General features: G+C 54.3%; 1 protein-coding gene and 1 pseudogene across 1 annotated transcript; one reads left to right on the forward strand and one right to left on the reverse strand.

Annotated features, from left to right (window-relative positions):
* The first annotated feature begins 4,729 nt into the window (after positions 1 to 4,729).
* On the forward strand, positions 4,730 to 5,703 carry LOC132321397 (olfactory receptor 14A16-like; annotated as a pseudogene).
* A 10,438-nt stretch (positions 5,704 to 16,141) lies between these two features.
* On the reverse strand, positions 16,142 to 16,990 carry LOC132321398 (olfactory receptor 14C36-like; the record flags this gene model as incomplete). Its single annotated transcript, XM_059834896.1, has 1 exon — positions 16,142 to 16,990. A coding segment is annotated over one exon (849 nt), but the record flags the coding sequence as incomplete, so codon positions are not given.
* Between the last annotated feature and the right edge of the window lie 9,394 nt (positions 16,991 to 26,384).

The raw sequence follows: 26,384 nt of genomic DNA on the forward strand, positions 1-26,384 counted from the left end.
CTTGTTGGAGAGGGAGAACCACCCGGAGTAACGATGGGATCTCAATATGAGTATAGTCGTTCTCCCCTTTATTCAAGCTTACAGAGTATATATAGACAGATGCCAAGAACACGCGTCCGCAACAGTTGTATGATTGGCTTACAGCCTCTGTTCACGCGCCAAGACGGCGAGTGTGATTGGTACAGTGCTCTTGTGCACGCACAGGAGCACTTCTCCTCTTCGTGGATGTAGCTCCTTCTTCTTGCTTACCATTCCACTGTCTCTTATCACAACAGGCTTTCAAGGACAGTTAACGGTTTCCTCTGAGCCTTTCCTCTCATCAGAGACTGGGTTGCTCATGGGAATCAGATCGTGTCCCTTGTTACTAAGCCACTGCTCCACAGGCACTATGAGGGATGTGCTACAACCAGTAGCGTATGGTCGCTATGAACAAGGGCAGCTGCACGTGGGGCTGTGTTAGGAGGAGTGTGGGCCACCCAGACAACTTGAGTGATCATCCCCCTTGACTCAGCACTGGTGTGGCTCCACACACATGGGTGTGTCCCAGTGGGTGGCTCCCCAATTTGGAGAAGTCAGGAGGAACGAGAGAGTGTCGAGTGCAGGTCTGCCAAGATGGGGTTTGGGACCGGGTGCACATGACATGTGAGGGGCGGCTGAGGGACCTGGGCAGCTTTGGCCCAGTGGCAGAGAGTCTCAGGGCAGTATAGGAGTAGCCTGAAACTGCTTGAAAGGTGGTATAAGAGATGATGGAATCTTTTGTTTGTAGTTGGAAACAGCATGAGGAAGAACTTATAGCACAAAGTGCAACTGGAGAGGTCCAGACTGGACACGAGGAAACAGAAATGTCACTCGAAGGGCAGTGCTGTGGTGTAAGAAGTCACCCAGAGGGAGACTGGATCAACCCAAGGCTTTGTGTTGCAAGGGACAACGAGGAAGGATGGAGAGATATCAGTAAAGGAAGATGCTCAGGTGAGAGCCAGGTGGGGTAGCAGGGTGGATGTCTACAGCCTGCAGAGAAAGAGGTGCAGGTGTGGGAGACCATAGGACAGCCAATGGTGGAGATGAGAGAGGGATGGAGAAAGTCGGAAAAGCCCCCAACAGAGATCAGCTCTTTCCCTCCTCGGCTGTGGCTGTTGTCTCTGCCACTGACACCCATGAGGAAGCACCTTGTCCTTACAGCACTCGGGGCTCATTGCCTCCCCTTCCCCACCTGGGAGCCTGGGAGGTATCCTACCGTAGTCCTGCCCTGGGCATTGCCCATCCCCACATCACATCCCCCAAGAAACAGGCCTGAGCAATGTGTGAGGGACCGGATCTCCCTTCCCAGGGGCTGGGGGTCAGAACTTGGCCCTTTGCCTGTAGGTAACACATCCAGGGTTACTCAGAATCTCTTCCTTCACATTGACTTTGCCTACCTGTCATCACTGCCTGGAGTTTTCTGCTCTAAGCAGCCCCTGGGGAGGCTTTGTCAGCAATGTCCCTCCGTGGGACCCATTAACACTCCAAGAAAAGTTGGAGATTACATCAGACACTGACATCTTGAGAGGTTTCTTCAACTCCCTGTCATTGTCTGAGGTTCATGGACTGGGCACCAAACCCACCCGAGGGGTCATTAAAACACCTTGAGATGGTCCTCTGCTGCGAGGCTGTGCCGGGCTCCTGGGACAGAGGGAGCTCAGGGCAAGCGGGCAGCACTGCCGAGAGACAGCTCTGCCCAGGAGCAGCTCCTCTGCAGAGCGCAGCAGGGCTGAGGGCACTGCCTGCAGGCACCGAGGGGAGAGGAGTGAGGCAGAGAGAGGTTAAAGGCAGTGTGGAATGGGAGGACAGAGGTGAGCTCACTGGAGGAGAAATCTTCACAGCCCTTGACACGGTAAGTCTCTGGCTGCAGGGCAATGCAGCTACAGTTCATGGAGGGCTCTCGTAAAGCTGGCATGGTACCCAGGAATCTTACTCCTGTATAGAGGAGAAGGAGGTGCTCCAGAGCAGGGCTTCCCTGCTGCACCATCAGAGGGACAGGGCATGAGGGCTGCCTTCTGCCAGGGACGGCTGCAGGGTGTGAAGGTGGGTGTGCAGCCAGGGGTGCCCAGGGCTGTCCGTCCGAGCAGGGTCCCTGCACCCCCGGGGCTGGGTGCTGGGGCAGGGACTCTGCCGTCTGCCAGGGTCAGCACTCAGCCTGCCCGGGGAGCTCCCCATGGCGCTGTGGGGAGAAGCTGGGGGTGGAAGGAGAGACCAGTGCAATGGCAGGGTCCTTCTGCTGTTGAGAGGGTGCTGTGTGGGTCAGGGCTGCTCACAGCTCCACATCACTCTCAGGATATTTGCAGAGGGTTGTTCTGAAGAGGGACGTAAAGGCAGCATTTTCCTGCAAGGGCAGGAGTCTGTGCTTTGACATTTCTCCGATTGGTGGTTGGGTGAGCAGTGGGTGATGGCAATTTATTTCTCTCTTCTGGAGAAGGCACAAACAGCCCAGTTCTTGTTAGCACTTCTCTGAGCAGCTCTTTTGCTCACTGCACACACAGAGATGTCCCTGGGCAGTGCTTTGCTGCAGGAGGAAAGAGAATCAGCTCCCAGCAGGGAGAGCCCCAGGCATCAGAGACACTGAGAGACAGGTTCCTCCTACACAAAGTGCTGCGGGAGGGAGAATTTGGACACCTCCCTGCCATCTCCTGCAGTTCAGAGAACTTCCCCAGTGCAAGTCCCTGGTCTCCTCTGCCACCCAGCACAGCCTCATCCCCAGGGCCACAGGGTCCGGGCCATGAATCACCTCCTCGGCAGTCAGACCTCCAGTGTAGGACCAGTGCATATGTCCTACAGTCGATACACAAGAAATATGACTGAAAGGGAAGGATCCTGGTCTTTCAATCTTCTCCTCTGGGTTGTCTGGGTGGGCGATGGCACATAGGAATTAATCTCTCATTTCTGGAGGAGGCACTGAAATTCCAAGTCTGTTCCTCTTAGAGGTGAATAAAGCGGGGAGTATTGGAAATCACCATGCCGTGGTTACAGACAGCATCAGTGTCACTTTTCCAGCCTCGCCAGGGCTGGTCTGATGTTCCCCTCAGAGCCTGCACACCCAGAGATGCCCCTGGGCAGTGTCCTGCTGCAGGGAGGGCTCTGCAGGGCAGAGCTGAGCAGGCAGCGGGTGGGATGGGCTCTGTGAGCACTGCCAGGGAGGAGACACAGGGGACAGAGAACCAGCTCCTGGCAGGGACAGCTGCAGGCAGCAGAGACAGGGACGGGGAGTGGGAGGACACTGCAAACAAGCACAGGGGGAGGGTGCGCTCAGGCAGCTCTCTTTCTGTGTTTCCCTGCAGATGTCTGCTGGGCACTGTCTGCGGGGCAATGAGCTGACTCTCTCTGTAGAACCTCCCATGTGAGGGACCCCCGAGTCTCTGCTTTGCCTGTCCTGCAGGGCTTGCAAGCTGCCCCCCAGAAAGGCGCAGCTCTGCTGTGGGATCCTCGGGAGTGCGGAGCCTTTCACAGAATCACAGAATCACATAATCACAGAATCACTAAGGTTGGAAAAGACCTGTAAGATCATCAAGTCCAACCTGGGAAAAAAAAAAAAAAAAACCAAAAACAAAAACAAACCACACCACAACAACAAACCACAACACACCAAAAAACCAACCCACCCAACACCACACAGCTCCGTGCCCATCAAGCTACATCCCACAATGCCACATCCACACGCTCCTTGAATACCTCCAGGGAGGGTGACTCTACCACCTCCCTGGGCAGCCTATTCCAATGTTTCACTACTCTCTCAGTAAAGAACTTTTTCCTAATATCCAGCCTGAACCTCCCCTGGCGCAACTTGAGGCCATTTCCTCTAGTCCTGTCACTAGTCACTTGGGAGAAGAGACCAACACCCACCTCTCTGCAACCCCCCTTCAGGTAGTTGTAGAGAGCGATAAGGTCTCCCCTCAGCCTCCTCTTCTCCAGGCTAAACAACCCCAGCTCCCTCAGTCGCTCCTCATAAGACTTGTGTTCCAGACCCCTCACCAGCTTCGTCGCCCTTCTCTGGACACGCTCCAGCACCTCAGTGTCCTTCTTGTAGTGAGGGGCCCAAAACTGAACACAGTATTCGAGGTGCGCCTCTCCTCGCAGAGTCAGTTGCTTCTCTCTGGGAGGGGCCGTCTCCTGCCATCTCCATCACACCTCCACCTCTGGGCTGGGCTAGAGGAGAGTTTGCAGAGCTGTCCTTTGAAACAGGACTCCTCTGGTCTCATCAGAGTCCAGGTTTAGGGTTTTTTTAAAAGAGTAATTTGTGTGTGAAGTCATCTTCAAGGTGGCAAAATGAAAACACAGGGCAGATGGGAATAGGGCTAATGGACACTGCAGCCCTCTGAAAAAACACAGACAAAGTTATAAGAAAGTCATGCTGAGCCTCTCTTCCGCAGCCCACGTTCTTCCATGAGTCATGAGTGCAGATATTGAACTTTTCCATGAAAGATGGATTACATCTGACATCCCCTGTGAACATCGGAGCTGTCACAAACCAGCTCCCATGTACCCACTGCAGCAGAGCAAAGCTGACTCCTCAGCAGCAGAAGGGCAGAGGTCCTGCTCCTCACAGCACACTCAGCCAGCACAAACTGGAGAAAGGAAATGCATTCCAACTGCGGGGGGATTTCTATGAAAAATTGACTGGATTTTCTTCGAGAAATCTGTCCTAAATTTTTCCTGTCTTTTCCTTCTTTGGACAGAACTTAAGACCAGGAAACAGCCAATGTCCAACAGCAGCTCCATCACCCAGTTCCTCCTCCTGGCATTCGCAGACACGCGGGAGCTGCAGCTCTTGCACTTCTGCCTCTTCCTGGGCATCTACCTGGCTGCCCTCCTGGGCAATGGCCTCATCATCACCGCCATAGTCTGCGACCACCACCTCCACACCCCCATGTACTTCTTCCTACTCAACCTTTCCTTCATCGACCTGGGCTCCATCTCTACCACTCTCCCCAAAGCCATGGCCAATTCCCTCTGGGGCACCAGGGCCATCTCCTTTGCAGGATGTGCTGCTCAGCTCTTTCTGTTTGTCCTATTCATGTCAGCAGAGTTTTATCTTCTGACCATCATGGCCTACGACCGCTACATTGCCATCTGCAAACCCCTGCACTACGGGACCCTCCTGGGCAGCAGAGCTTGTGTCCACATGGCAGCAGCTGCCTGGGGCAGTCTTTTTTTCTATGCTGTGCTGCACACAGCCAATACATTTTCATTACCATTCTGCCAAGGCAATGCTGTGGACCAGTTCTTCTGTGAAATCCCACAGATCCTCAAGCTCTCCTGCTCAGACGGCTACCTCAGGGAGGTTGGGTTTATTGTGGTTAGTGCTTGCTTTGCTTTTGGGTGTTTTGTTTTCATTGTGCTGTCCTACGTGCAGATCTTGAGGGCTGTGCTGAGGATCCCCTCAGAGCAGGGACGGCATAAAGCCTTTTCCACGTGCCTCCCTCACCTGGCCGTGGTCTCCCTTTTTATCAGCACTGCTGTGTTTGCCCACGTAAAGCCCCCCTCCATCTCCTCCCCATCCCTGGACCTGGTGGTGGCAGTTCTGTACTCGGTGGTTCCTCCAGCAGTGAACCCCCTCATCTACAGCATGAGGAACCAGGAGCTCAAGGATGCCCTAAGGAAACTGATGACTGGTTGCTTTTCAGAAGCGGCAATGAACTGCCCATCTTCTTCTGCATATCCCTTGTCTCGTAACTCATTACATGCCCAGACTCTCTTTGGGAGGTTGTTTGGTTTGGTTTCTTTGGTTTTTAGCTTTTCTTGGTTGTATTAATGCTGTCCACAAAAAGGAAGTCATTCTTCATCCTATTTCTATTTCAGTATCTGCCTGTCCTGTGTGACCCAGAGACTTTGTGTAAATTGGGAGCTGTTTGTTTAAACAAAATAAAGGACCCTGCTCCGAGTAGTTTGTCTGAGATCCTTTCTCTGAGATCTTCTCTAAAGCCGTGGGGCAGTGTCTGAGTGCTGAGGTGAAGGGGGCAGTAGGCACAGTAGGCACCTGGAGCTGGGTCTGCTTCCCAGCATGACCAGCATGACCCTGAGGACTCACCCCATGGCCCTGGGCTCCACAGCCTGGGGAGGGGGTGCAGGAGTGGCTGGCCAGGCCAGCCTAGATGTGCTCGCTAGGGAAAAGGCTCTGTGGGGAGATGGGATGTGTGAGCAGAAGAGCAGGGCACTGTGTGTGTGGAACGGACTGGCAGCTGGGGGCAGCTGCCCTGTCCAGGCGAACACAGGGCCAGTCCTGGGCTCCCTGGGCCCCCATGTCTCTGACTGTCCCATGGGCAGTGAACTGGGGCTGCAAGATCCTGGGGAGCAAGTTTGGCACCTGGGGCTGCAAGCTGCCTGCAGCGGAGATCTCCTCAGCGTGCCGGCTGGATGGACATTCTCACTGGCCTCCGTTTCCTGCCATGGGACCAGTCAGAGACATGGAGGACCAGCAGAGCAGGGACTGGCCTGTGCCCGTGTTCGCTGGACACCCCGGGCAGCTGCCCCAGGGCAGTCGTCACACACCAGCCAATAACCACCACCATGTCCAGCACTGGCCTCTCAGCCCAGCTTGGAGAGGTTGCTTGTCCCTCCACAGAGGGACACCGAATGACCAGGTCAGAAGTCCAGGTTTGCATTGTACAGACGAGACGTAAGCATGCACATGGTGGGCATGTGGGGAGATGAACCCGAGTGAGCACAAATGCCATCAGCTCTTCCTGGGGGTGCCATGAAGGCCTGTGGGACAGACAGTCTCTCGAGGTCACTTCTCACTTTGAGAGTAACATCCCCTGGGAAAGCACCTGGATGCAGCACTGGGATGTGCTTCATTTAACCCACGTCCCCGTGTCCATTCCTCATGCCGTGGAGCATCTCAGACGAGTGCAGAGCAGGGCGATACACCGCAGGGCTGAGGTGCCTCCCAGCCTCTGGGAGCAGCAGCAGGAGGTCAGAGAGACACTGTGACTGCTGCAGTGCACTGCCTCTGCACGTGCAAGGCAAGGACTCCTCTCTCTGATCACCCGTGTGTGTACGAGGAGTGCACGAGCCCAGCTGAGACATGGGCACCTGGCAGAGCTCCGACAATTCTGTGTGTGACTCCAAGAACAAATTTCCATTTTCCCAGCGACATTCATCTCAGCTGCCTTGGACAGGCTCATTGCAAGTGCTCCTGACTGCTACATCACCCTTGCCTGTGATTCCGGATTGTGACCTCAAAAGTGCCGGAGCAATCATGGAGGTTCTGTGGTCCTTGGAAAAAGCAGACATCAAACCCCTCTTCAAGAAGGGCAGGGATGAGGATTGACAGAATTGCAAGTGGCCTGCCTGCCTCAGACTCTAGGAGGACATGGGGCAAGTTGTCCTGCAGCCATCTCCAGGCCCTTGAAGGACAAGAAAGGCATTGCTGAACCAGAATGGTTAGGGGAAACGAGGGCACGTTGTGTACCTGGCCTTTTGCAAGGCCTTTGACATCATCTCCCAGAGTCTCCTTAGAGCCGGACTGATGCTCTCCAGGATAAAGAAATGGATGGTAGGGTGGGTGGGAAGTTGGCTGGATGGTGAGGCCCAAATGTCATCAGCAGTACAAAGTCTTTTTAGAAGCCAGTCATACCCAGAATCCCTCAGTGATTAGCATTTGGGCCAAGACTCTTGAATGTCCTTATTATCCCCCCACATGGTGGAGCCCCATCCAGGAAGAGGGCATGGATATGGGTTGGCATGTGCCTTCTGCCTGAGTACCTGACGGGACAGCAGCAGGCATAGGGCTCGTTTGTGTGTATCCAAGAAGCTGAAAGGCCAGGGAAAAGGCACGTGGTTTAGAAGATCACGGTGAGGTTACTTTTGTCAGCTCAGGTGAAAGGCCACAAGAAGGCTGATGAGTTAGGTCGCGTGCTTGAAGGGTGCTTTCTGAGAATTTTGAGCTTTCCTTGGAGGTGGGAAAAAGCAGGAGAGAGAAAAGCTGCTACAAAGTGCAGCTTGGAAAGTGGAGCCTGGACATGAGGAAGAAGAAATGTCACTCGAAGGGTAGAGCTGTGGTGCAAGAGGTCACCCAGTGAGAGTTGGTGATCAGACCGTGGCTTTGTGTTTCAACGAACGGCCGGTGAGGGTGGGGAGACGTCAGTGAAGGCAGAGAAATGCCCAGGGGAGAGCAAGGTGGAGAAGCAAGATGGATGTCTACAGGCTGCAGGAAAACAGGGGCAGGTGTGGGACAGCCTGCGATGGAAACTGCCAAGGGCGCTGGCCAGGCTGGAAGACACGAACAGAACCCAGGTCTTTGTCCTCTGGGCTATGGCAGTTGTCTGTGCCACCAAGGGCTGTGAGAAGACATGTTGTCCTCATGGCACTGGAGCCTCATTTCCTCCTTGCAACCCCATGGGGAAGCTGGGAGTGTTGTTGCATTGTCCTGCACTGGGCATTGCAGACCCCACATCCACTGCCCCAGGAAGGGCCCTGACCCACGTGTGAGGGACAGGATCCCCCTTCCCATGGGCCGGGGGTCAGGGCTTGGCCTTTCTGGTGCATAAAGCAAACCAAGGCTTGACTCAGCATTAGAGCCACCTGCACAGTGCCTTTGCCTACCTGCAATCACAGCCTCCAATTATCGGCTCTAACGAGTCCCTGGGGAGGCTCTGTCAGTAATGGCCCTCAGTGGGGCCCAGTAATGCTTCAGAGTATTTTAGGTTTGTCTTCTGCCTTTGTCTCCTTGAGGGGATTGTTCAGTCTCTTCTCAGTACCTGAGGCTCCTGGACTCAGCACTACATACACCATGGGGCTCATTAAAATGCAGAAAGCGCTAACGAGCTATGCCTCTTCTATAGTTTTCTTCAGGTCTTCAACATTTGTATAGCCAGTTAGAGAGGTAGGCACCTACCCTGAAGTAGCATAGCTAGCTCATGCTTTTCAATGAGCAATCTGAAGATGTGATAGGAGAATTCTCCAGTTGATATGGATGCAGAATGTATCCTAAAGAGGTGTGCACAGGTAGGAAAAGCAGTCCCTTGAGGCCAGACACGGTATGGACAGCCTTGCTCCTCACCTCTCCAACCCTGCCATTGCTCTCGTTGGCCACCGGGGACTTGCATCACTTTTCTTTACATCAGACTTCTCCACCAAAGTCTGCACCTGAATATTACAGCTGCTTTGCAGCAATTCCTACCTGCTCTCCGTGGAGAACTGCCATGGAAACAGGGTTTTTTAATTGGGGGAAAGAAAAAAGAAGAAAAAGTAAAACACAAGAGAGCTTAATCCACAAGAAACGCACTTCTCAGCTGTATGGTTATTTTTGGCAGCTTCCAACTAGGTTCGCCACCCCAGTTGAAGAGTTGCCTATAGGGACTATGAGGGAGAGTACTGAAAGACAAGAGAGGACTGAAAGACAATGATGCTTTACCTCCCTGGAGCTCAAAGCAGGGTCATAGGTGAGAGGGATCTGAATGATCAAAGAGTAAGAGGCGGAAAACCCTGGAGAACAGTGGAAAGTGCGTATGTCCAGATCGTTTTCTGAAGAGATGACTTCCGACGTGGGGAGTTTGATCAGGACAGGTAGAAACACCTGGAAGGTTAGGGAGATTAAATACGCAGCATGACAGACAGAGTACTGGCAATGCAAGCACAGGGCAAGATCAGGATTTCTCTCCTGCAATAAATACACAGTCTCAAAAGTCCCATTTTGGCAGGATAGAAAATACAGTGACATTTTATTGAAAGTACTGAAACATGGCAGCTGGTAAAAAGGTGCTGGGGTTTTTTTCTTTCTTTTTAGAAAGTATTGAGAGCAGTTCCCAGGTTTTCAGGCAGAGCTTAAGGGTCTGACCATAAGCAGCCAGTGCCACCTCGAGAGCTGTATCTGAGGTACTTGCTGGGGCATGTAAAGGACCACTTCCCCTCCTGGTCCAGACCTATGGCCTTACCAGTACCAGAGCCCCAAGACCCCACAGTTTCTCCAGGCGATGCTTTGGACCACCTGCTCCCTCCAGGAGTCAACTCCCCCCTCCCAGTCTCTCCGGTTGCTTCCCCCCGGGCACGTGAGCCCCTCTGACTTGTGGTCCCCCCTCCAGGGGCTGGCACTCACACCTCCACACGCACAAAGAACAGAGATCCCCCTCACCCCAGGAAGTAGTGAAATGGAGTTTAACAAGAAGGCAGGACAGGCTGGGAACATTAGTTGCAGGGTGCGGCTGGACAAGTGTACTTACCAGCAACCTCCTTCATCGTGACTAGCTGTTTTTAGCCCAATTTCATCCCCCAACATCCTCGAGTCCTCCCTTTCCCTGCCATCGGTCCTTTCCTAGAAATCCCATCGGAAGTCTTCATTACATGAAATAGGAACCGGGTTTGCAGATCCACTTTCAAGAAGACAAAGACAAAAAGTATGAGTAAAAGCATGAGTATTTAATTGCAGTAGCTGCTTCTACTCAGCATAATTTAGATGCAGTTGCATTGGAAATCATACTAGCACCTTCAATGCCATCTGCTGTGGTATCTGCAGCTGCAATGCTGTTTGACACAGCACCTCTGTCTCCGGTGGTGTCTGTAATGGTATCTGCATCTGCCATGGCATCTCCAGTGGCATCGGTGCCGGTACCTTCAAAAGAATCTTCAAAGGCACCTGCATCTCCAATGGTGTCTGCATCTGCCATGGTTTCTGCAATGGCACCTGCATCCTCAATAGCATCTCCATCAGCAATTGCACCTGAAACTGTATTTCCATCTGCAGTGGCATCTGCACCAGCATTGGCACTGTTATCCATAATGGTATCTGCATCCGCAGTGATGGCTGCATTGGAGAGCTGTAGCTGACAGGACAGTTGCACACCCAGCATTCCAGATGCAGATACCTTTGCAGATGCCCTGGCAGATTCTTTCCCACTGCAGATGCAGAGGCCATTGCAGATACTGATCCCGTTGCAGCTATCCATAGCATCACACACCCCCATGCAGATACCAACACCATTACAGATGCACACACAGCACAGCGGGCATTATCCCCCCTCCTCAGAACACATATACACAACACCGCGCTGCGTACGGGGTCTCAGGAAAAGTGACCTCTCGCTTGTCTCTGTCCTCTACTGGCCTCTAACTCCGGTTCCCACAGGCCCTGCCCTCCTCCTGCCTCCCCAAGGGGCCAAGGAGCTCAGAACTGGGAGAAAGCAGCCATAACACTGCTAAAGAAACCTTCTGCTGGGGATTTGCAAGTTGAGTCCTGCGTGGAAAGGAGGCACGGCCATCTCTGTGAGGGCAAAAATACCCTCCTGACCACTGCAACAGCCTCACTCACAGCCAATACTGCATTTGGTGGACAGGGACAAAAGAAATCCATTCACTGCCTCCAACACGGAAACAGCTTCCACATGAACCTGACTAGAGTTTTCCCCACCCTCTTGCAGAAGGGGATAAGGAGCCACCAAGAAAATCACAGAATCACAGAATGAGAGGGGTTGGAAGGGACCTCTGGAGATCATCTAGTCCAACCCCCCACCAGAGCAGGTTCACCTACAGCAGGTTGCATAGGAAAACTTCCACACGAGTTTTGAATATCTCCAGAGAAGGAGACTCCAAAACCTCTCTGAGCAGATTGTTCCAGGGCTCTGACACCCTCAAAGGAAAGAAGTTCCTCCTCATGTACGATGGAACTTCCTATGACCATGTTTGTGCCCATTACCTCTTGTCCTGTCACTGGGCACCACTGAAAAAAGACTGGCCCCATCCTCCTGGCACCCACCCCTTAACTATTTCTAAGAATTGATAAGGTCCCCCCTCAGTCTTCTCCAGTCTAGAAAGACCCAAGTCCCTCAGCCTTTCCTCATAAGAAAGATGCACCCCAGGATACCATTGGCCTTCTTGGCTACAAGGGCACATTGGTGGCTCGTGGTCATCCTGTTGTCCCCCAGGACTCCCAGGTCCCTTTCCACAGAGCTGCTCTCCAGCAGCTCAGCCCCTAACCTGTGCTGATGCAGGGGGTTATTCCGCCCCCGGTGCAATACCCTACACTTGCCTTTGCTGAATTTCATCAGGTTCCTCTCTGCCCAACTCTCCAGCCTGTCCAGGTGAAGCTGAATGGCAGCGCAGCCTTCTGCTGTGTCCACCACCCCTCCCAGTTTTGTGTCATCAGCAAACTTGCTGAGGGCACACTCTATCCCTTCATCCAGGACTTTGATGAATATATTGAACAGGACTGGACCCAGTCCTGACCCCTGGGGAACACCACTTGTTACAGACCTCCAACGAGCCTCTGTGCCACTAATCACAACCCTCGGAGCTCTGTCTATCAGCCAGTTTCCAATCCACCCGACTGTCTGTTATTCTAACCCATGCTTCCTACGCTTGCCTCTGAGGATGATGTGGGAGACGGTGTCGAAAGCCTTGCTGAAGCCAAGGCAGACAACATCCACTGCCCTCCCCGCATCTATCCATGCAGTCATGCCATCGTAGAAGGATATCAGATTGGTCAGACAAGACTTTGCTTGGTGAATCCACGTTGACTACTTCTGATAACCTTCTTTTCCTCCTGGTGCTTTGAGATGACACCCAGAACGAGCAGCACGGGGAATAAACACGAAGAATTGGAGATCTGTGTGTGGTCGCAGGGCCTTGATCTCATTGCAATGACTGAGACATGGTGGGATAGCTCACATGACTGGAATGCTGTCATGATGGCTGTGTTCTTTTTAGGAAAGATAGGCCAGCAAGGGGAGGTGGTGGAGTTGCTCTTTATGTGAGAGAGCAACTGGAATGTATCAAGCTCTCCCTGGGGGTGGATGAAGAGCGAGTTGAGAGCTTCTGGGTAAGGATTAAGGGGCAGGCTGACATGAGAGATGCTGTTGTGGGTGTTGATTACAGGCCACCTGATCAGGGTGGGGAAAATGAGGAGGCCTTCTACAGAAAGCTGAGAGTCATCTCACCATCACAGGTCTCAGTTCTCCTGGGGGATTTCACTCACCCTGATACCTGCTGGGAAGGCTACACATCCAGGCATGTACAGTCCAGGAGGTTCCCCCAGTGTATTGATGATAACTTTTTGACTCAGGTGGTGGAGGAGCCAACAAGGAGAGGTGTTCTACTGGACCTAGTACTGACAAACAAAGAGGGACTGGTGAGGGACATGAAGGTTGGGGGCACCCTCGGCTGTACTGGGCCAAAGCTTCTAGTTCCTCTTGTTTATTCTGCATGCTGCACGCATTAGTATAAACACACTTCAAATGTGCTCCATTGTACTCAGCACATCGTGGAGCAGACTGAAGGACCGGGCTAGCACGCCGGCCCTCAAACATTGGAGTGCCACCCCCAGGTTTATCTCTGGTGAGCCTGGTTTTATCCCTTTCCCCCTTCAAATCCAATTTAAAGCTCTTTCAAGGAGCCCTGCTAGCTCCTCTGCAAAGATTCTTTTCCTCTTCTGGGACAGGTGTACCCCATCTGTTGACAGCAGGCCTGGTGTTGTGTAGACCGACGGATGATCAAAAATCCCCAAATCCTGCTGGTGACACCAGGCTCAGAGCCAGGTATTGATCTGCTGGCTCGTCCTGTTTCTTTCTTCATCATTTCCTGCAACTGGAAGGACAGAGGAGAGCACTACTTGTGCCTCTGATCCCTTAACCAGTCATCCCAAGGCCCTGAATTCTCTCTTGATTGCCCTTGGACTTCTTATTGCAACTTATTGGAACAGGCTGCCCAGGGAGGTGATGGAGTCACCAGCACTGGAGGGGTTCCAGGAACCTGTGGACGTGGCACTGCGGGACATGTTTAGTGGGCATGGTGGTGTTGTGGTGATGGTTGGACCTGGTGATCTTACAGGTCTTTTCCAACCTTAATGATTCTGTGATTCTGTGATTCATTGCTGCTGACATGAAAAAGCAAGAATGGATGATAATGCGAGGGCTGTACCAGGGTAGGAATTTTTCCCATCACATCTTTAACGCAGACCCTAGGGAGGCAGCAGACTTCCCAAAGAAGTGGGTCCAGTCTGCCTGTTGGGCCTTCTGTTCCCCTCAGGAGAGAGTCTCCTATGACAGTGGCCCATCTTTTTCTCTTTATGGAAGTGGTTTTGACACAGGGAGTAGTCTGACTTAACCTTGGGGACACCTTCAACCTATATGAAACTTCGTCCTCGTCATTATTGGGTTCCACTTGCAGATTCTCGTACCTGTTGTGCAAGGACACCTGGGAAGGTGGGGTAGTGATGGAGGAGATGCGTCTGTTGTGCCAGGCAGGAACCTGTCGCCGTTTCCCCCTATCCCTTGAGTGACCGCGTTCAGCCAGGTGGAGAGAGGATAGGGAATCCTCCATATGATGTGTCTGGTCTGCCTGACAGGCTTGTTCCAGGAAAGGTAGGGTGTGTTTCCAGCATGTTCCCAATGGACCTCTGTCTGCAAAGACTCGACAGTCACAGTGGATGCAGAGTTTAGAGAGGCCATGGCGTTCTGCTGGGTAGATACCATATCTCCCTGGTCAAGCCAGTGGAGTTACAGCGCCCTTCCTGCACGCCCTTCCACGTGAACTGCCCCGCAAACTGCCGTGCCACGCCCTTTCTGATGCACCACACCGCATTTGTCTGCCCTGCTCGTGGCACTCCCTAGGGTTTTATTTTATACATGTGGGGGCTTGGCCACCACCGCTCCTGGCCCTACCCAGGTCTCGTTGGCCGCTGTCACGTTAGCTGCTGGCTTCTGATGGGTCTCTCCACTCCCCTGAGGTGTCCCTGGTTCAGGAAAGCCCCTGTACACTCTATACCCTGTACATGGTGCTAGAGTGCTGCACTGCAGATCATGCCTGCACCAGAGCTGCTCACCTCAGCCACCATCACAACCCATCTCCAAGGACAGCCTGGTCAGGATGTCCTGGGAGCATGCAGGCGGGCCATGGTGGCCAGCTACAAGCAAAGACATGCACTGCAGGTGCCTGCATGGGCTCAGAGCAGGGCACGAGGAGACACCCTACACCCAGCACAGAGGCCCCGTGGCAGTGCCCGTTGGCTGACACCGAGCTGGGGACTGTGGGACAAGAAGATGAGACCTTTGCAGCTGAGTGGTCCCCACATGGTCCCAGAGCCCCACAGTGCAGGCGCTGCATGGACCAGAGAGCATCAAAGGACAGGGAAACACTCCCCCGACACAGTCCACACAGCAGCCCTCTGTGCCTGCTCCCCCAGCAGCCCCCTATGTGCAGCCCCCCACCACTGCCTCCCCTGCACAACCTCCGTCGTGTCCCATGGGACCACCAGCAGACAGCCCTGCTGTGGGATCCGGGGGTCTGGCCCAGGTGAGAGGCTGGGCAGAGCTGGCCATGCCCCAGTACCCTGAGCCCAGCAGGAGGACGGAGCTGGCCACGCAAGAAAGGCCCCTCCCCAGGGCTGGGGTCTATGGGCAGACATGGGAAAATGCCCCGCTCTGCTCCCTGCCAGCCCTGCTCCCCAGGACAGCATGAGAGCCCAGGCCCTGGGGCTCCTCAGGCAGCTCCCGCATTTCTCCACTCCCCCTTCCCTGTGCCTGCTGCGTCCTCACTGGCTCCCATGGGACTGCAGAGTCTTGGTTTGTGGGTACCTGGGTTTAGCGCTTTACACTGGGGGACTTCACCTCTGAGGGGGTTTCACCTTCTGAGTCCCCATTCACAGCCCACCCCAGGGCACATGGACAGTGCCTGTCCTCTCCTGAGCCCTCCACATTCCTTTCCAGAGGCACTGACAGCTGCTATCAGCCCTGTCATACCTCTGGCAGCCGGAGGAAGGGGACTGGGAGCTCACGCACCATCTCCACTGCCTCTGGACACCAGGAAGGTGGTTTTCAGACAAGTTCTTAGTGTCCCAGGTGTGATTCGAACAAATGGTCACAAACACAGTGAGAACAGAAGGAGAAAACTTCCAAAGGTCCAATTCCTTTGGACTGTTGTTGGCTTGAGCTTTACAACGAAAGCTCAGCCGTCAGGCACTGCACTCAGGAGACTGCCTTTTATTTCAGAGATGCTATTAGAGAGGCCAGACGTGACACAGTGTTCAACACATTTGTGAAAGGGTCAGACACAACAGGAACAAGCCTCAAGAGCATTGGTATGAACCCCAGCAATTACTACCAGGTATGATAATCAGAGGGACAAAAAGCACAGTCCTGGGCTAAGAGAATCTCTGCGCACTCCGTAGAGAAGGGGAGGCAGGTTATTGTTGATGGAGCAATGTCCATTGCATCAGTTTCCTTAGGGCCTCCTTCAGCTCCACGTTCCTCATGCTGTAGATGAGGGGGTTCACTGCTGGAGGCATCACCGAGTACAGAAATGACACCAACAGGTCGAGGGATGGGGAAGAGATGGAGGGGGGCTTCAGGTAGGCAAATATGCCAGTGCTGAGGAACAGGGAGACCACAGCTAGGTGAGGGAGGCATGTGGAAAAGGGTTTGTGCCGTCCCTGCTCAGAGGGGATCCTCAGCACGGCCCTCAAGATCTGCACATAGGACAGCACGATGAAAACAAAACACCCAAAACTGAAACAAGCAGTAACAACAATAAACCCAACCTCGCTGAGGTAGCCGTCTGAGCAGGAGAGCTTGAGGATCTGTGGAATTTCACAAAAGAACTGGTCCACAGCATTGCCTTGGCAGAGTGGTATTGAAAATGTATTGGCTGTGTGCAGCACAGCATAGAAAAAAATACTGCCCCAGGCAGCTGCTGCCATGTGGACACAAGCTCTGCTGCCCAGGAGGGTCCCATAGTGCAGGGGTTTGCAGATGGCAATGTAGCGGTCATAGGCCATGATGGTGAGAAGATAAAACTCTGCTGACATGAAAAGGACAAACAGAAAGAGCTGAGCAGCACATCCTGCAAAGGAGATGGCCCTGGTGTCCCAGAGGGAATTGCCTATGGCTTTGGGGAGAGTGGTGGAGATGGAGCCCAGGTCAAGGAGGGAGAGGTTGAGGAGGAAGAAGTACATGGGGCTGTGGAGGTGGTGGTCGCAGACTATGGCGGTGATGATGAGGCCATTTCCCAGGAGGGCAGCCAGGTAGATGCCCAGGAAGAGGCAGAAGTGCAAGAGCTGCAGCTGACGCGTGTCTGCAAATGCCAGGAGGAGGAACTGGGTGATGGAGCTGCTGTTGGATTTTGTGGTCGGACATAAGGAAATTCCAGTCAGGGCAGGGAGGTGGACAATGTCTTCTTTAAGCAACCTGTGGATTTCTCAGGATCAGTGACACAGGGTCTTACCGAGAACAGAACACAGCACTGAGCACTGAGCAGAGCTCAGTATAGCTGGGCTGTAAGGACAGCCCGCTGCAATGGCCCACAGGGATATTCAGTTGACTCTCTCAAGGGAATTCAATGGCACCAAGATGAGCTGTTACTACGGAAGTTAGAGTTAAAGAAGAAACAAAGCAATGTGAGGCCACAGCAACATTTAGCAAGAGCAGGTGTAAATAGTTCTGAGATACTCTGTGTTGTGTTTGGCTCAGTCTCCATCAGCAGGGTCTCCCCGGCCCTTGTACCCTAAGGCAGAACCCATGGAAAACAAGCAGCAGTGGGTGGGGATCAAGTCAGGAGTCACTTGAACAAACTCAGCCCTTGCCAGCTCATGAGACGGGAGGGCCTTCATCCAAGGATGCTGAGAAAACAGGCCAAACTTTCAGTGATGCTGTTCTATGTCGTATTGGACAGGTCATTGGTTTAGCAGAACTCACTCAGCTGGTAAACCCCAGGGGATCTGCTAACTGTCCTTGTCCTGCCCAAACAAAGCCTGTACATAACTGTGGGAGGAGATAAGTTCCCCGGAGTGCACACAGGGAGGTGGCTGGGGAAGGCAGTGTGGGCTGCTCCTCCCTTGGGAAAAAGCAAGCCCATTTGTGAGATTGTCTTTGCTCAAGGACCAGGGTGCACTTGGTGGGTAATACAGAAGGATGGGAGATCCGGCATGTACCTCAAGGAGGTCTGACCTTGGGGGAAAATCATCTGTGGTGTGAGTTATAAGTTCTAGGACGCGAGGCAGCAGGAACCACTCAAACCAACAGAGGACAATCCTCATGAGGAAGGGGGTGGGTGCAATGGTGATCCAATCCAATCCGGTCTTGGCACACAAGGATCCAGCACCTTACTTCACCTGTCCTAAGTGACCACCTTGACAGATGGGGCCCAAGTCATTGGCTTCTCATATGGACACTCGCTGAGGGGGGTGGGGGGAGCGGAGCTGGAATGGGTGGATAATATCAGTGATGTCAAGGAGCAGCATAGTGGTAAATGAGGATGTATAAACCTGACTGTTGGAAGCAAAGCTGCTCCTAAGTATGCAGTAGAAGTTGTAAGTGTTGGTAAGAGGGGATTTGGGGACTGAGAAAGAGAGAATGGAAAGGTTTGAGTAGGGTGTAGAAATGCAACAACATAGGAATGGGGTGATTCTGTATGTATTGACTGTATACACTCAGGTGTATCACTCAGTGTGGGACCCGACCATGACGGAAATTCTGTGGAATAAGGGTGCAGATTATACCGGGTCTCGCTGGGTTGGGATTAACCTTCCTCATAGCAGCTCATCTGGTGCTTTGCATCAGTGGCCAAAACAGCGTTAATAACTGTTTTAGCTATTGCTGAGCAGTGCTTGCACAGTGTCGAGGCCTTCTCTGTTTCTCTCTCTTCCCCTCCAATGCGTAGTTTGGATTTCTTGATGATGGAAGAGCAGGGGATGTCATTTAGCAAGGCCAAGTTTTTTGCTCTCTGTTGGTGTCTGTGTCCGCTTTTTTCCTAGGGGAGGGGCATCAGGAACCCATGTTAGAAGAGGCAATGGGTTACCCCATGCCCGACACAGCCAAGTCCAGCCAGCTCTGCAATAGACCTACTGCTGGCAAAAGCTAAGCCCATCAGCCAAGCTGGTGGCACCTCTGTGAAAATGTATTTAAGAAAGGGCACAAATGCCAGAGTGGGACAGGAGTAAGGAAAAAAAAGGTGTGAGAAAACTTCCTGCAAACATCAGGGTCGGTGAAGAAGGAGCGGGAGGAGGAGCTCCAGATGCTGCAGAAGAGATTGCCCTGCAGCCCACGGAGGGACCACAATGGAGCAGGTATTTCCCTGCAGCCTGTGGAGGATCAAGTGCCAGAGGAGTTGGGTATTTCCTGAAAGAACTCTAGCCTGTGGGAAGGTTGCCACGGGGAAAGTGCAAGGAGGGAACAGCAGAGGTGAACTGTGATGAACTAACTGCAATCCCCTTTCCTCCTTTTACCACTCACGGGGAAAGGAGGTAGAGGAAACAGCAATGAAGGAATCAAGCTGAGCCTGGGAAGAAGGGAGAAAGGGGAGGTGCCATTGTAATATTTACCTTTTCTTCTCACTATCCAAACCTATTTGAATTGGTACTAAATTACATTAATTTTCAACAAGTTGAGTCTGCTTTGCTCATGATGGTAATTGGGAAGTCATGTCCCTGCTTTTATGTCAAGCCCTGAGCTTTTTTTTCCCTTTTTTCTCCCCTGCACTATTGAGGAGGAGGAGTGAGAGAGTGGCTGGGTGGGCATCTGGCAGCCAGCCGAGGTCAACCCACCACGCACTGTCTCCCACCATACTCCCGTATTGAACCTAGGAAGCTACAGTCTTGATAGGTGGGCAAAGAGGTGAGCAAAAGACTGATTGGATGCACTGGAGTCTCTCCTGGGACTTAACGATGTTATCAGTGTCCTGGAGGAGCTGACAGAGTTTGCAGATGACACAAAACTGAGGCAAGGGACCAGTGTCTACATGGAAGGGCTGCTTTCTGGAGGAACTCTGACAGGTTGGTAGAGTGGGCCAACAAGAACCTACTAGATTTCAGAGAGGAAAAATGCCAAGTCCTACCCGTGGGGTGGCCTAACCCTGGGCAACAGCCCCAGCTGGGGCCCAGCTCAGCAGAAAAGGCCCTGGGGGTCATGGTGGACAACAAGGTGTATGAACAGAAGCATATCCAGGAGAGAAGGGAGAGGCACTCTGCCCCTCTATTCAGTGCTCACTAGACCACACACACAGTACCGCACTGAGTTTGGAGCCTACTACCCCCAATACTGGAAAGACATGGATCAACTGGAGTGAGTTCAGTGAAGGGGCACCAGTACAGGCAGGTGTGTGTGAGTGTGCAGGGGGCTGGAGAACTTTCCACCTGAGGAAAGGCTGAGGGAACACTGTTCAGTATGGAGACGGGAAGGCTTCGGGAAACCTTATACAAGCATTTCAGTTCCTATCAGGTGGTTAAGGAGATAGAGCCAGGCTCTTCGTCATGGTGCATGGTGGGAAAATGAGAGGAAAGGGACAAAAGTTGAAAGAATGTTCAGGTGGGAGATAAGGACCATGAGGTCCACGGGGTCGTAATCATAAGGTCACTCATGGACTGGAAGAAGTTGCCCTGAGTGGTTGTGCAGTCCTGATCCTTGGAGGTTTTCAAGCCTTCTTTCCCCCTAAATATCATCTCCAAACATTGAAAAAAATACTCTTGCTCATGCAAGAAAGAAGCAAAAGCCTATGGCACCAGCGCAAGCTCTGCCTCCCCTGGGCCCTCTCTTCCCTGTGAGAGAGCTCTTCCACCAACCCCACACTTCTTCCACCCTCAGTTTTTGCAGCTGCACGTGCCTACCCTGCCCACTTGCCTTCGCCACTGTCAGCTTTGTACTTGAGGCCCGACACATATCTTGGCACTCCTACTGTAAGCTGACCCCACCCCACACCTGGAGCCCACCTGGCCATGGAGGCAGGGAGAGGCCAGGTGCTGGGCACAGCTTTTTTCTGGGAATGTCCCCAAGGAGCTCTCCTCTTGTGTGTCAGCCGGTGGCCTGGACGGGGTGGAACTGGGACAAGGGCTGCTGGGGCAGGGCTAATGTAGCCCGGCTGGGAGAGCATTAGACTGAAGACCTAAAGGTCCCTGGTTCAACCCCAGGCTTCAGCAATGATTTTCTCCCTTTGATTTTTGCAGAGCCTGTCTGCCTTCTTGCATCCTGCCCTGGCCCTCCTTGCTCCTTCACCTCTTGCCAGAGCACTGCCCGTGCACTGTAGCTGCAGATCTGGGGGTTAGAAGGAGCCTTCCTCTTGCACCACAAGTCCCCAGGCTTGCCCTGGACAGGACTCCCTAGTCAGTGCTTCTTCGGGGCGGTCTGCATCTGTCCCTCCTTCCCTGCTCCACAGCAATCGGCATCCCTCCTTTGCGGGGTCTCTGCAAAGACCCTGTCTCTGTCCTCTTTGTCATTCTCGATGGTGCACAGGCTGCACCCCTCCTCACACACATCCTTCACCTGGACCTCAGTTCCCAGACCAGAGCATACTGCCCATGGGGGAGGCCACCGTCCCCCCAGTGCCAGGGAGAGGCACTCCCTGGAGCTGAGGCCTGAACGGCAGCAGCCTCCCTCCAGAGGTCTGTCGCAGAGAGACCTCTGATGTGCGAAGGGCAGCTGACAAAGCCGTGCTGAGGATCGTCCCCTGTGGCGCATGGGCTTAGTCACACGCTGTCCTGAGCAGAGTTTCTTGGACCCCTTTGCCCCCCTGCTGCAAAGTTTGATGAAACACAAACATGCTGCTCTCTGCACATCAGCAAGGAAATACACGGCACAGGGGGACCCCTCTGGGGCCCCACATGAACATCCCTCTGCATCAGTTCCTCCCTGCTGCAAGGGCACAAGTCCGGACAGAAATGCCAGCAGTGGCTCCCCTGCGGTCTAGCATTAAAGGTCACCAACTCTCACACTGTGACTTCCGTACAGCACCAGTTCGACCGCTGGATGTCGTTTTTACGCTCCAGATTTACCTCCCTCTGCATTTCCTCAGCATCACACCTGCTTCTGTGTTCTCCATCCCATCAGCACCAAACCCGGGGCTCACAGCACACCTGTCTCAACAGTCCCCAGTTTCCATACCCAAATATGCTCACCCACCAGACTGGACTGTCCAGCCAGCTGCAGCCCTTCACAGCCATCAGACACTGTCCAGAGGAAGAAAGACCTGCTCATGAGCTCCAACAAGCTGCTGGGCTCCACTCTTGCAACCTCTTGCTGCTACAGAACCCTTCTCACCCATCAGGAAGACAGTGACAACTGTGACCCAGGACATGTCTCTCTGTCTCCAGTCTGAGCACCTCCCCAGTCAACCGGTCAGGCCAAGGAATGGCACATACTGGACTATAGTCCCACAGCAATGTGCACGTCCTAGCTCCCTGCAGATCGGCTGCCTCAGGGCTGGCTCCCCAGGCATGCACCTCTAGAGGAGTTTGCGTTTGTTGTGACCGAGCGCAAGTGAGAGGCGGTGAGAGACCGTCTGTCACAGCACAGCTGCTGTCTTGTCAGCTTTGAGCATGAGCTTGAAAATGCTTGGCCGCAGGGGTAGTGCCTGCAGGATTGTCACTGCTCCAAGAGTCCTTCTAGGTCTTTCTTGAGCAAGAACGGGAGAGCCATTGCTGAGGATGGGCTTTGGGGCCCTGTGTGCAAAGCAGACTAGATGAGCAGTCCATCCCCTTAACTCCACTCAGCCACCCCAGAAGTTCACGGTGACTGTGGTCTGCTTTAATTCCCACAAACCCTCCTTGCCAGGCAAGGGCTCAGCAGGGAAAAGTCTATGGCATTGGGCACCACAATTGCCCCAGCTTTACCACCATGACAACACCACCCCTGCATGTGGTCAAACCATCGACCGTTGAGTGAAGAGCTGAACACGCTCACCCACCCTGCCCCAGAGGCCGCAGCCAGGGCTGTCCCAGGGCACTGCTTTGCTGTCAGGACAGTCCTCAGGGCTGAAGGAGTGGGAAGGTCCCTGAGCCCTACCCACACCCTCAGCCCCAGGGAGATGGAAGCTTGCTGTTCACCCCACCTCCAGGGATGCTGGGGGACAGAGGGGTGCAGGGGGAGGCCCAGTGCCTGGAGGAAGGGGTGTAAGATTTCTGTCCCCATGTCCTCTCCACCACATGCCCTGGGGTGCCATCAGAGCCTGGGAGGGCTTGCCTCACCTCAGGGAGGGCATTCCCCTCCCCCTGTTGCACTGCTCCTGCTGTGGAGTTGGGGACAGATGTGGCACAGAGGGCTGTTGCCCTGGGTGGCAGAGGAGGCTCAGGGGAAGGGATTTCCTCTTCTCCATTGAAACACCATGGAGTAGGCCAGATCATGGCAGCAGCACCTGCAGCAAGAGCCTCCTCCTGCCCCATTGCCCTGCAGAGATGAAGGGGCAGCATTCTGCAGTGCAGCCCTGTGCCAGGATCGGGCCCCAGCAGAGTGCTGGTCCTGACTTCCCCCATCTCAGGAGGATTCAAGCGCTGTTGTCTGTAGTGTCCCTGGGCACCCAGGGGACAAGACTGTGCTTGTCATAGGCACATCAACAGGATGCGAGTGTCTCTGATGCTGGCAGGTGTCAAGGGGATGTAGCTCAGTGGAAGAGTGCCCACTTCGCATGTCGGCGGTCCTGGGTTCAGGTGCCAGCATCTCCAGGGGTGCTTTTGCCCTGACTCCCCAGCCTCAGGCAGGTGCAGGCACTGATCCTCCCCAGGCTCTGTGGGCCTGCCCTGCCCACCCAGGGCTTGGCTGTGAGGTGAGGAGGGCTGTGTGCGCTGCCTCTGCTGAGCCCCCTCTTGGAGGAGAAGCAGGTAGCTGTGCTGGACCTGAGCTCAGGTCACTGCCCTGCACCACACACCCACCCCACCCACCGCCCAGGGACAATGCTTGGCAGCAGAGTGCCCCTGTGAGGAGACCTCAGGGAGGGGATAGACGTCAGCAGCACACTGGGAATCCTTTCTGGCTGCACTGAGAGATGTGGTGTGAGGGTGCTGGTACAGCCCAGGTGTCCTTTGGGACCAGGGCCATGCTGCCCTGGTGGGTCTCCAGGGATAAGGGTCTGAGATTGTCCTGTCTCCAGGTGGAGATGCCATACCACATGGGAAACACTCCTCTGTGCCAGCAGGTAGGGTATCTGAGTTGGAGGAGCCTGGGCAGGGCTGTGGGACCCCCAGCTGGAGGAATGGAATGACATTTCTTACCCTGACCCTGCCTCCAGCTCCTTCCCCTTCTGCAGTCACCACTGGCTTAGAGCAGAGCCTCAGCTCAGGGAACCTGGAGCTGCTGAGGTCAGGCACAGCCCTGCAGAGGTGGGTTTGGTGGGGCCGGTGCCCACCTCTTGTTTCTGGGTGTTGGGTGTCTCCGTCCACCCTGTGATGGTGGGATCAGGGATGCACAGGCTTGTCCAAAGCCATGCCCAGGTGGCGGTGAGCCCAAACTAAGAGAAATAAGGCTGCTCTCCTCTGGGTTTTCAACAGCCGAGCTCTGCCCGGTGTAGGGCAGCAGTGCTGAGAGTTGGGCTCTCACTGTGACCCCCCTCAGGTCGGTCCTTGGGAGCTGCAGGAGCAAGCACGGATCTGGGGCACAGTGATGATCCTGCCTCCTGCAGAGAACAGAGCCAGCCTGCAGGGCCAGAATGTTCAGGTCCCAAAATGCCATGAAATGGGCTCTTTCTGCTCAGCTGTGCTGCCCCCTCAAGCACACCCAGGCCTGTGGCTTATCTCCCCAAGGAGGAGGAGGCAAACCTCTACCAGGTGCCAGAGCAGGGGAGAAATATTATGCCTGTGGGAGGGCAGAGCTGGCGGGGAGGTGGCGCAGGACCAGCACTGGGCTCTTCTCCCTGGTCCCCACCTGGGGCACCTTGAGTCTGCAGGTCAGTGTCTGTACTGCCCAGAGGCCCCCGCCATCCTGTGTTCAGAAGATAACACTCCTCCCTTCCTCTTTACTTCACTTTTATACGTTACTTCTCTGAGATGCAGGGCTGCAGCTTGCCCCAGTGGGTAGTTTTCCAGGGAAAGGAGGCTGTTTGCAGTGCCCATGAATGTCACTCATCGCTGCTCTCCCATGGGGGCTGCCAGCAGGAAGGCTCCAGGGTGTGGGGCAGAGGGATGTGTGAGCCTGGGCTCCCCCAGGTCCCCCCAGGGTCACCCCAGGTGTAGAGGAGCTCCCAGCAGGGAATGGGGCAACACTGCCGTAGAAGAGGATGCTGGCAACAGCTGCTGCCTCTCTTCTCCTCTAGGGCCAGATCCTGCTCTTTGCAGTGCTACTGAGCTGCAGCTGCTCCCCACAGGGAGCCCTGCCACAGACAGCCAACGCACCTTCCAGCCCGCAGCAGAGGAGTCCATTGGGGAAGAGCTGGAGGGGTGTGGAGATCCACCAGTGGGAGCAGGGAGGGCAGTTTGGGCACCAGTTCCTGCCCAGGTGTCAAATCCTTCTCCCCACCTGGCTTCTGCATAAGAGGTTTCTCTGCCGTGGGCACTGGGGCAGGTAAAAGCCTGAGCAGAGATGGACCCTGGCTCAGCTCCCAGCAGTACCTGCTTTAGGGGAGGGACACAAAAATCTCCTCTGCCATGGAAATGTGCCCACATGAGCATCCTCCTGGATGGGCCCTTCTCCAGGCCAGGGGCTGGGACATGGCTTTTGGCTGCAGCACACGTCTCGTGGGGATCCTTTCTCCATCCCCCTGGCCCTCCAACAGCGCTGAGAGAAAGATGCCCCCATTCCCCTGCTCCCACCCCTCCTGTACCTGCACACAAGTACTGCCCCGACACAAACCCAGACTGGCACCACTGGTGAGGCAGAGGAGGACAGGGGTGGGGGCTGGAGGGGAGCAGGAGGAGGGGTCATAGGGCTGCCATGGAGCCTTACAGCCCCTGCTCAGGAAGAAGGCAGCTCTGCGGCTGTGACAAGAGTGCTCGGGGTCTGCAAGTGCCTGGGCAGCAGGAACAGCCCCTGGAGACTTGGGTCCTGGCAGAGCATGAGGAGAGGGAATTCCAGTCCCATGTATCCCAGACAGTGGCTCTGCACCCTATGCTGGGGCAGTGGGGAGCAGAACTGCCTCCGAACCATTGTGGGAGGTAATCTGTGGCCATGATCCCCCTGGGGTGGGCTGGGGTGTTCAGGGCACTGCAGCCGCCTTAGGGCTCACTTGTGTGGGGCCACAGCCCAGGGCTTACCCTGGCATGGCAGCTCTGTCATGGCCTCTGCACTGTGGGACCAGAAGGTAGGGCCTGGGGCAAGGAGCAGCTGGGAAACCCCAGGGTGAGGAAATGGGTGCTCCCACTGGGGTCGCATCATGGGACCTATCAGAGAGACATTTTGACTAGAAACTGCCCGTGGCCAGCAGGATGGAAGTGTCTCTGCCAATACGATTATCCCCCAGGAACCATGGGCTCTCGCAGCCCCACAACCTCACCCCAAGCCTGCTGTCCCTGAGACACGCCCTTTCCCCACCACCATGTCTTTGTGCTCTGCTCCCCTAGACCAGCCTCAGGGAGACACCGCGACACCTGGGCAGGCAAGCAGCAGCTCAGGGTCAAAGTCCCCCGAGACTTTTAATAAGAACAAATATGATGTACAGCATAAGAATGGGAAGAAAAATAGAGGAAACTCTGGACTGTTTCTGCTGCGCATGGGTCAAGGGAGATGGTGCCCTGGAGC

This window comes from Gavia stellata, unplaced genomic scaffold, assembly GCF_030936135.1.
Source record: "Gavia stellata isolate bGavSte3 unplaced genomic scaffold, bGavSte3.hap2 HAP2_SCAFFOLD_42, whole genome shotgun sequence".
NCBI classification, from domain to species: domain Eukaryota; kingdom Metazoa; phylum Chordata; class Aves; order Gaviiformes; family Gaviidae; genus Gavia; species Gavia stellata.